Source organism: Gracilinanus agilis, chromosome 1 (genome assembly GCF_016433145.1).
Source record: "Gracilinanus agilis isolate LMUSP501 chromosome 1, AgileGrace, whole genome shotgun sequence".
NCBI classification, from domain to species: Eukaryota; Metazoa; Chordata; class Mammalia; order Didelphimorphia; family Didelphidae; genus Gracilinanus; species Gracilinanus agilis.
The window spans coordinates 222,593,979-222,604,456 of record NC_058130.1 but is presented as its reverse complement, the minus strand read 5'-3'; the positions used below and the strand labels follow the sequence as shown (position 1 = coordinate 222,604,456).

Genomic DNA, 10,478 nt, shown 5'->3' with positions numbered 1-10,478 from the left:
GAAGGAAGGAAGGAAGGAAGGAAGGAAGGAAGGAAGGAAGGAAGGAAGGAAGGAAGGAAGGAAGGAAGGAAGGAACAGACTGCCAGGCATGATCTATTATGATCCCCATTTAAAAATGAGTAGACTGATGCAACCAGAGGTTAGTTGACTTAGGGTCACATAGCTAGTAAATGTCTAGATTTGAATTCCAGTTTTCCTGACTACAGATCCAGGGCTCTATCTTCTGTCACCTAGCTCTACTATCCTTTGATACCCTAATATCCCACTGTCCTAACATTTCCATTTTACAGATGAGAGGCCTGACATTCAGAGAAAGAACATGATTTGTGACTAGGTCACACAATTAATAAGTGACAGAGTCAGGTCAAGACCCAAGTCTTTTGACTTTAAGATAATATTCCTTCTACCTCACTGTGTGGCTCCCTGAGTGTTTATTGAATCGAGCTGAATTAGTTGTGAGCTTTTTTTTTTAACCCTTACCTTCTGTCTTAGACTTGATACTATTGGTTTCAAGGCAGAAGAGCACTAAGGGCTAGACAACTGGGGTTAAGTGATTTGTTCTGGGCCACATAGCTAGAAAGTGTCTGAGTCCAGAATTGAACCTAGGACCACCTGTCTCTAGTCTGGCTTTCTATCCACTAAGCTACCCTAATGCCCCAAGTGATAAACTCTTAAGCAGGTCTAATTTTTTTCATGTTGATTTCTAGCTGTGAGTTCTCTCTGAAAGCCAGACTTTAAATGAAGGGGATAATATAGATGAGCTGAATGAAGAAGGATGTGGAACAGTTTAAGATATCAAGGGCAAAGGGTAAAGAAGTAAGAGAGACAGACTTCACCAACTGCACAGGTGTACATGGACCAGAAGAGTCTTTTGCTGGGCTATTTTGTCAACAATCCCTTGTGTTGCTCCTTAATTTCATTATCTCATTTCACTATGATTTTCACAGGGCGTTGCTTGCAGGTACAGCTCAAAGGAAAGCAAGTCTGGCTTCATGGGAAAGGCAGCGCCAAATTATACCCTCCAGGTCTGTTGCTTCTTTTGTCCTTGGGTCCAGTTTGGACACTGGGGCTCTTCTTTTCATGGACTCCATAATCAAAATAGAACATTAAGAGATTAACTGTTTCAGCGCCCTACTTATGGTCAGTTTTCTATGGATAATCTGATAAATTTTGCTCTACAGATCACTCAAATTTTTGTTGTTTGGTTTTTTTCCAATGGGAAAATGGTGTGGAAGGTTTGATCTAATCTTACAATGTAGATAGAAAAACATTTTAAGGTCACTTTCCAAAACCTTATCTCTTACTAGCATACAAAGGGAGCATGGGGTGAGTAGTTCCTTTGTATGACACTCACATTTTTTCTATGAACCTCAATTTCCAGATTATTGATGAGAATGGTAATGTTCTGCCTCCTGGCACAAAAGGAGAAATTGCTATCAAAATCAAACCCATCAAACCCGTTGGCCTCTTCTCTGGTTATGTGGTAAGGCATCTTTACTCACCTTGTCCCTTTGGGGTTTATGCAAAAAAATAGGGAGATGTATGATGGTGTCATGCCCTCCTGAGCCCAATAGACCTAGAAAGGAAAGATGGACAACAGACTAGCTCCCTTGGGCCCCGGATTCAGTGTTTAGGTGGCCTAAATCTAGCCCTTTGACTTCGAAATTTCAGGAAAAAAAATGAGGAATACTGAACTAATCCAAGATAGGAATTCTCAAGGACTGGCACTTACTTTTGCCATCCACTCCACCTATGAGAACTCTGTCTACTGGATCAAAATTCAGTAATCCTCAAAGTCTTCTCATCTCAAAAACCAACTTGTGGCATTTGCCAATTTCCAAGCCGTCAACGCTCATAATGAAAGTTTAACAACTGCCTCCCTCAAGTCAGAGCTGACTTCAGCATGCTTCTAATTATAACCCACTGACACTTTAGATAAATGAGATCATGCCAAGCAAGTACTAATAGTATCAGATCAAGGGGGATGCTGGAAATTAGAGAATGGGTGGAAATAATGAAGGAATACTTACTCAGGAGAACATGAGCTTTTGAGATAAAAATCAACACTACAAACCTATCTCCTGAGTGTGTAAGTTCATCAAGGGTAGGGAATATTCTATTTTGTCTTTGTATTCCCAACACTTAGCAAAATTCCTGGACCATAATAAATGCTTAATTAATACTTGCTAATTGCTTAATTGGTTTAGGGTGAGCATTACTTCCTTTCTGCTTTTATTTCCCTAGCTTATTGATTAATTAATTGGTAGAGGGCAGGTACTAATTGCTGGGGAGGGGGGGAAGGGGGGTTGTCTTTGTATTATCTAACAGAGTCAATACCTTTCACATAGTAGGTACTTAGCAAATGTTTATTGTTTGATTGATTTAATGACCTATAGGAGCCAAGTCTATGTTATAGAATAATCTGAATCCTTGAGAGTTTACTCCATTTCAAGCCATTGACTTGAGGGAAGGGAAAGTTTCATTCATTCAGGCTATGCTAGTCAAGCTTGGGTATAGCTTCTCCTGGCACACTAACCTTTTCACAGTTATTTACCATCCTATAATCACCAGGACAATGCTGAGAAAACAGCTGCCAATGTCCTAGGGGATTTCTGGCGCACGGGGGACCTTGGAATCATGGACAAAGATGGGAATTTCCAGTACATCGGGAGAGCTGATGACATCATCAATTCAAGGGGGTGAGGTTTGGTTTTGGCAAATGGGGGAAAGGAGATTTGGGGTTTCAGAATGTGAGTGAACAGGTGGTACTTCAGGGAACATGAGTTTGGTCGGGGCAATGAAATCTGAAGGCAAAAAGGGCCCATTAAAGATCTCAGGCTTGTTTTTGTTTTCTAACCATTAGGTTCTGAACCTCTTGTGCCAGGAGTTCAGGTGGCTCTTTAAACATACTATTGTATAGTCTAAAGCAGTTAACCTAGAATGCTATGTAATCCGGTGGATTTTAGTCTGCCTATGCAGTCAAATCACTTATTTAAAAAACAATATGAAAAGAGGTTGAAAGATTTTATTCATGTTCATCTTTTTTGACACTGACTCTCTGATATGGCCACACAGCTCACTTTAAATATTTGTAGGAATATATATAAATGTATATATACATATATAACATTTTGGGAGAGACCAGGTAGCACAGGGGATGGAGTGCCAGGGTCTTAGAGACAGAAGATCCTGGGTTCAAATCTGGTGTCTGACACTTCCTAGCTATGTGACCCTGGGCAAATCACTTAACCCTGATTGCCCAGCCTTTGCCACTCTTCTGTCTTAGATTTAATATTAAGACAGAAAGTAAGAAGGTTTTTTTAATAATAATTTTCATTTGCAATAAGAAGGGAATGTGGGAGAGAAGAGCTGACCTTGGAGTTCAGAAGATCTAGGTTTAAAACATCTGACACACACTAACTGTATTACCTTGGACAGTCACTTAACCTCTCTATGTCCCATGTCACACTTTATAATTATGAACTGCAGAACGGTTGCTGAGCTGCAGTAGTACAAGTTTCTTCACAGGGGAGCTCTCTACACTGACAAAATCACAGATTTATGCCCTTCATCCCAAAGAAAGGAGCAAAGGTCATCAGCATAAGGGATGGACCATGAAAGTCATTGCATTCAACTTGTTTGTAGATGGAAATTCTCTAAAGGGTTGATTTAGCCTGGAGAAAGGGTGAAGAATTAGGAAAAACTGGGTATGTTGCAAAAAGTATTGATCTTGGAGACTAGAGATCTAGGTTCTAGTCTGATATTGTCATTAACTTCCTGTAGCCTTGAGCCCAATCAATTCCCTTTTGCTTTGGTTTCTATGCCTGTAACATGAGACAGCTGGATTAGAAGATCCAAAGTTTTCTAAGACTGTACAATTGTCCTAAACCCCAAAGAAGGATTAGTAAATTATGGATTATTGAATGAATGTGGCCCTGAATAGTGACCTAAACTCAAAATGGTTCTTTGAAGAGTCTTTGTATAAGGAAGAAGAACTTTCACTGTCCCCACAAAGGACAGAAATAAGCTCAACCTACAGTTTGATAGAGTTAAATATCACACACACACACACACACACACACACACACACACACACACACACACACACGCCCAAAAAGAGCTTCTTGGTGGGGAGGATTCTTGGAAGAGTACTAGAATGAATAGCCAAAAGGAATTTTAGAAAGTCTTTTTGCTGATGATCTTCAAAAAGAGTGAAAGCCCACAAGCAATTGACTGGACTACATGACTTCTCAATATTTCCTTTTTCCATATAGGTCTGTCAAATAAGATATAGCAACCAGTAGCCCCCCAACAGGTAGGGTCTCACTGATGATGTTTCTCTAGAGCACAGCAATATAAACCATTTTCTCACTCATCTTTTGGAAACCCTCAGCAGTGAAAAGGTTGTTCTAAGGCAAAGAACACTTTGGAAATGGGCAAAAAAAGATGACCTGAAACTATGGAAGATATGGCTCCTTTTCTTTTTAATGAAAGAAGACCGAAAACCCATTTCCTCTTTCAGGTATCGAATAGGTCCCTCAGAGGTAGAAAATGCCTTGAATGAGCACCCAGCTGTGGCAGAGTCAGCAGTGATCAGCAGCCCAGATGCTGACCAAGGAGAGGTGAGAGGCAGGTGGCAACTGGGCATGAAGGGTGGACGACAGCAATAACTTTGTTTGTCTGAGGCTACAATGGGCAGAGCACTGCATGTTAAGCACCCATTGTGTGATTAATACTGTATGGAAGCCAGAGAGGGAGGGGGCAAAAAAATAAAAGACACTTTTCCTACCCATGGGTCAAGGCCAATGTGAGGAGGCAGACTCACAAAAGGGGCAGCTTGAACCCAGAACAACTTAATATATATGCAAGGAATTAAGGGGTCAGATTTCAGAAAATGTCCATGTACAAGCAATGTTTTACAATAATGAAAGTCATAATGAGTGTTCAAAGATCCTAGTAAAGGATCCGGCATAGGAAAGATAGATAGAGTCAGAATGAAGGCAGAGAGACCAGAAAGAAGAATACTAATTAGGAAAGGCAAGCAGGACATAAGAGCAGTCTTCAAGTATTTTCTTTTAATCTTATTTTTATTGGCATCTTTTGTTCTTAACATAAAATTTAGTTTGGTCTCATAAGTGTGAATAACGAATCCATTCAATAGTAGTCACATTTATTTGGACTTATATTATTCATTCAAAGTTGGAGTTTTGTAAAAGATGATAATTGGCTCCAACCCAAAGGATAAATATGAATTCAAAAAATGTAACCACTTCAGGGGAATTTATTGTTTGCACTGATTGGGACCCAGCTGTATTTCCTAATATATCAAAGAAGAGATTCATACAATTGAAAAAAAAGGTAATAAATAAGATTAGAAGCTGGTGTTTAGAGTTAAATAAACCATTAGCTAATTTTGTTTTTAAAAGAAAAAAGCCAAATTACTAGTATCAAAAATGAAAAAGAACTTACAAATAATGAAGAAGAAATAAAGTAAATTACCAGAAAATGGCTTTGTTCAGATACCAATAAAACTAACAACTTAAATGAAATAGATGAATATTTACAAAACGTAAAATGCCCAGATTCACATGATAAAAAATAGTGAATTTAAATAGCCCAATCTCAGAGAAGGAAATTGAACAAACTAAATACATCCCTCATCTTTCCCCTCCCAGGGAAATACATATAATAACAGAGATTAAAAATAAAGAGGAAAAACACAGAATACCAAAACTAATCCACACATCAAACATGTCTGATAGTATATTCAGTATTATTTCTCACTATAGTGCCCCCCCTCATAAAATGGTCTTCATATATTTGAAGGGTAATCCTTTATAAAAAGAACTAAACTTGCTACTCTTTGGCCTGGGGAGGAGTAAACAGAAGTTCTAAGGAGCAAATTTAACTGCAATTTCAGAACAATCTTCTTAAAGTTCTCTGAAAATGTGGTATAAACTATCTCAGGAATAGGATATTCCTTCTTACTTGAAGCCTCCAAGACCAGACAAATATACTGTAGAAAGGGTCTTATACAGTTAGGGGCTGACCAAGAGGGCCTTTGAGGAATATTTCAATTATGAGTTTCTGCAATTAAAAGGAAAATCTATAACAAAAGACATGGAAGAATTCCAGCTAAGCAAGTAAATATGTCAGTGAAAGAGGGAGAGGGATGAAACAAGCAGGGGAAAAGGGATGAAAAAAGAGAAAGGGGAAAAGACCCTCCTGACTAATATATTTCATTTGCTCATTCCAAGGGAAGTTCTACCTAGAGCATTTTTTTAGACCAGACTTGTAATTCCATTGATGAAGGAATCTCCCAATGAAATATACAATCAGTATACATTAGTCTCCTTCATTCAATTTTCTCCCAACTATTTCCCCTATATTACAGAATAATGTCTGACCTATGAGCTGACTTTGGGGATATTTATTCCTAAAAAATCATTTGAACCCTGTCTACCAACTCCTGATACTCTACCTTCACTTTCACTGGTGGTAGTGATAGTATTGATGGAGGTGCTAATGATAACAGTCATGATGGTAATGATGATGAAGGCAGTAGTGGTGGTAGTAGTGCTATTGCTGCTGCTGACAGAGAATTATGATGAAGACAGTTATGGTGGTGATTGAGGATGATGGTGATGATAATAGTGGTATGGTGGCACTTATGATGGTCAGGTTGCTGGGAGTTATGGTGGTAAGGCTAGTGGTTTATATGGAATTCATGATAATTACAACCATGGTGGTGATGGTATGTATGATGATCATGATGATGATAGCCTTGTTATGGATGGTGATGATGGTGATAGTAGTGCTCATCACAATGATGGTGGTCACGATAATGGCAAGTCATTGTGATAATAGCACTGACAGTAGTGATTATGCCAGTGGAGGGGTATTGATAGTAATCGAGATGATGAATACTTCGAATGGTATGTTTTAATTTTGTGTTGAACAACAATAAACTATTTTTATTTTGTGGTCTTCCTGTAGGTGGTAAAGGCATTTGTAGTACTGTATCCTAAGTTCGAATCCCATGACCAGGAAGAGCTCATTAGAGAACTACAGAAGCATGTGAAGGCTACAACTGCCCCCTACAAGTACCCCAGAAAGGTGAGACTTCTCTAAGTTTATAGAAGAAAGCCATTTTCAGCTCAAACCTCTGATATAACATCACTGTCCTCACCTTTCTAGAAGTCAGTATCTTTGACCCACAAAGTCTCCTGAACCATTCAGAAAGAGACACTAATAAGTGACTGATTACACTGTCCTGGATCTGTTAGACAGTAAGGACAATAGCTCATGACTGCCCTTGAATTCTAACCAATCACTCTTCTTCTGTTTAGACAGACTAAATATACTTCACCACACATATGGGAGATATGACCTGATTCCCTATATTGCTTAATGTATTATTTGATGGAATAACAAAGTCCTGTCTGACAAGAATTTACTTTATTATATGTACCAATCTTTTTGTGGATATCTTAAACCCCAGGAATCTTGAGCTTTTCTATCGAATCCTAGGCTCTCTTTTCATCTACTTTATCAAAAATTATTTTCATAATCTGCTGGCAATATATGACATTGTGAGGAGTGCTCTGTCTAAGGGAGTTATTTAGACTGAGTTCTATAAATGTCTAGTGCATGAAAGCACTTAAAATTTCAGAAACAGCTCTAGACTTATGCACAACAGCTCTTCCCACCAAGCTAGTCATGTGAGAAAGACATACATATAGAAAAACATGGATGATCCTGGACAAATCTTCAACTGCCTAGCCCTTACTGCTCTTCTGCCTTGGAACTAATACTTGCTTTCAATTCTAAGACAGAAGGTAAGGGTGAAAGAAAGGAAAGAAGGAAGGAAGGAAGGAAGGAAGGAAGGAAGGAAGGAAGGAAGGAAGGAAGGAAGGAAGGAAGGAAGGAAGGAAGGAAGGAAGGAAGAGGGAAGGAAGGAAGGAAAAAGAAAAACCCGTGTCATCTTTCCCAAACAGGTGGAGTTTGTTTCAGCACTGCCCAAGACAGTCAGTGGAAAAATCCAACGGGCCAAGCTGCGAAAGGATGAATGGAAGCAAACAACTAGGACCCATGACCTCCTCAAATCCCAGTGATACTGCACAATGTGGTTTTCTATCCCCAAAAAGAGCAGGGTCCTTTTCCTTCCTCAGCCCCTATGCTGGGACAAGTCTATCATAGACTAGACCAGTGATGGGCAAACTTTTTAAAGAAGAGGCCAAAGAAAAAGAAATGCTCATCTGTAAGTCTGTTTCTAAGGCAACTCTTTCAAAGTTTCATTGTATTGTATCCTACTCATTGTATTCATCAGATTAGGAATAATGTCACCAGGTAGATAGAACATTTCCCGGCCAGTCTGGCCCGCAGGCCATAGTTTGCCCATCACTGGACTAGACTATTGATTCAAGTTCAGGGATATAATTTTTGGGGTACTCACAGGACACAAAATGCAATAAAGACAACTTTATTGATAAAAGATTAATATAATAGAATGTTCCCTTCATTCTTTGTCAGCTCATGAAAGTCTTCCAAAATTTCTCTGAAACTATCCCTTTTACAATTTCTGCACACTGGTATTCTGTTATATTCACAGCAGCTAGGTGGGCTGGTGGATGAGGAAGATCTGAGTTCATAACTGACCTCAGAGATTTACTAGCTTTGTCACCTTGGGCAAATCACTTAACCTCAGTTTCCTGAAGTGTAAAATAGAGGAAACAAATAGCACTATTAAAATATAGAATATAAGAAAGAAGTTTTTCAAAAGATAGAGGCTTGCTTTTGTAATCAGGTTAGCTCACGAAAGGAACACAAGGGAAAAGTTCCAAGGAGGATCAGGAAGAGATATAAAGAGTACCAGAGCGCTGCAGAGGCTCTCTTTGGTCCCTGTCTCTGAAGAGTTTGAAGAGATCGCTTCCTGTCAGGGACAATAACTGATTTTCTGTGGGAAGCCATTTGATCCTGCAGTTGAGGTCCCTCTGATCAGCTATCCAGTCTCCAAACAGAGATATATCAACAGGATTTCCATCTGTTCTTGCCTCCTGTGTTCCTGAGTTCCAGGTTTTGAATTATATTTGAATTACTGAGAAGCCAACCTGAGAAGACTATACCTATCTGCCATCAAGGAAACCTGCAGTCTCTCAGCTAGAGCCCTTGAGGATGACTTTACCACTCTGTCACCACCTTATCAAAGCTACCTGAACTATATTTCCTACCAAGACTATTTTGGAGAGGCCATAGTCAGGAAAGCTAGATTAGGGAATTTTGGATAGCAGACAGAGAGTAGGGTTTAAGATAACAGCAAGACCAGAAGAAAAGACTCATGAGAGTCTATTAGGTTTTGAGGGAAGAGAATTAGAAACTTAGAGATAGGGAAATTCCTTTTGGCCCTCCTTCCTTCCCCTGTTTGAAACCCTTTCAAATAAATCCTTTTGTTTATCAAGAAAAACAGTCAGATTGCGTTTTATCGCAGAATCAGGTCTGAAGTCTACCAGCCTGACACAGACAGAGAACATCATTTTATAAATTTACCATCTTTATAGGTGAAATAACTCACTTATTTCAGCACCTATTTGAAGGGTTGTTGTAAAGGTCAAAGAGATAATATTTGTAAAGTGTTTAGCTCAGTGCCTATGATATAAATATGAGCTATTATTATCATATACCATAATGGTTTCAGGAAATCCCTTAGTTTCCAGCTCTTTACCACTACAAAAAGAAATGTTCCTTTGAAAACTGCTTGTTCCTCTCTTTTGACAACCTAGTTAGAGAATGACTCTATTTCTTAAATTTTTGAAACAATTCCTTTTTTATCAGAAAAATTTACTGCGAAGATTTTCCCCACCATTAATTGCTTTCTCCAAAGGAATAATTTTCTGAACTGGACAAAATAATTACAAAATTCATTTGGAGAAAGAAAAAGGAAAATAAGGGAAATCATGGGGAAAAAATGTAAGAATTAAGGGGAGATAATACATCCAGGCCTCAGACTATATTATATAGCAGCAATCATTGAAATTAGATATTACATAAAATATTAGATACTGGATAAAATCATTATATACTGGAAAAATGTAACAGACTAGACCAAGAGTCATCAACTATCCTGAGTAACATCCACCGGAACCTATTTTTGTACAACCCTGAAACTGTAAAGAGTTATTTTAATTTGCATTTCTCTAATCAGTGGCGATTCAGAGCATTTTTTCATATGGCTATAGAGTTTTAACTTCTTTATCTGAGAACTTCTTGTTCATATCCTTTGATCATTTATCACTTGGGGAATGACTTATATTCTTGCAAATTTAACTCAGTTCTCTATATATTTGAGAAAGAAGACCTTTGTTAAAGGTATTTGCCATAGAATTTTTTTTCCATTTTTTTCCTTCTAATCTTGGTTGCATTGGTTTTGTTTGTTCAAAAACTTTTTAACTTGATGTAATCAACATTATCCATTTTACATC

General features: G+C 38.4%; 1 protein-coding gene across 1 annotated transcript in view; it reads left to right on the top strand.

Annotated features, from left to right (window-relative positions):
* LOC123249963 (acyl-coenzyme A synthetase ACSM2B, mitochondrial-like) overlaps positions 1 to 8,196 on the top strand; it is a 25,052-nt gene extending 16,856 nt beyond the window's left edge. The window contains exons 7-12 of the mRNA XM_044679037.1: positions 948 to 1,025; positions 1,382 to 1,483; positions 2,572 to 2,699; positions 4,523 to 4,622; positions 6,997 to 7,116; positions 7,998 to 8,196. Coding sequence (XP_044534972.1) covers positions 948 to 1,025; positions 1,382 to 1,483; positions 2,572 to 2,699; positions 4,523 to 4,622; positions 6,997 to 7,116; positions 7,998 to 8,114 — 645 coding nt within the window. The 3' untranslated portion in view covers positions 8,115 to 8,196. The remainder of the gene's footprint in view (positions 1 to 947; positions 1,026 to 1,381; positions 1,484 to 2,571; positions 2,700 to 4,522; positions 4,623 to 6,996; positions 7,117 to 7,997) is intronic.
* The last annotated feature ends 2,282 nt before the right edge of the window (positions 8,197 to 10,478 follow it).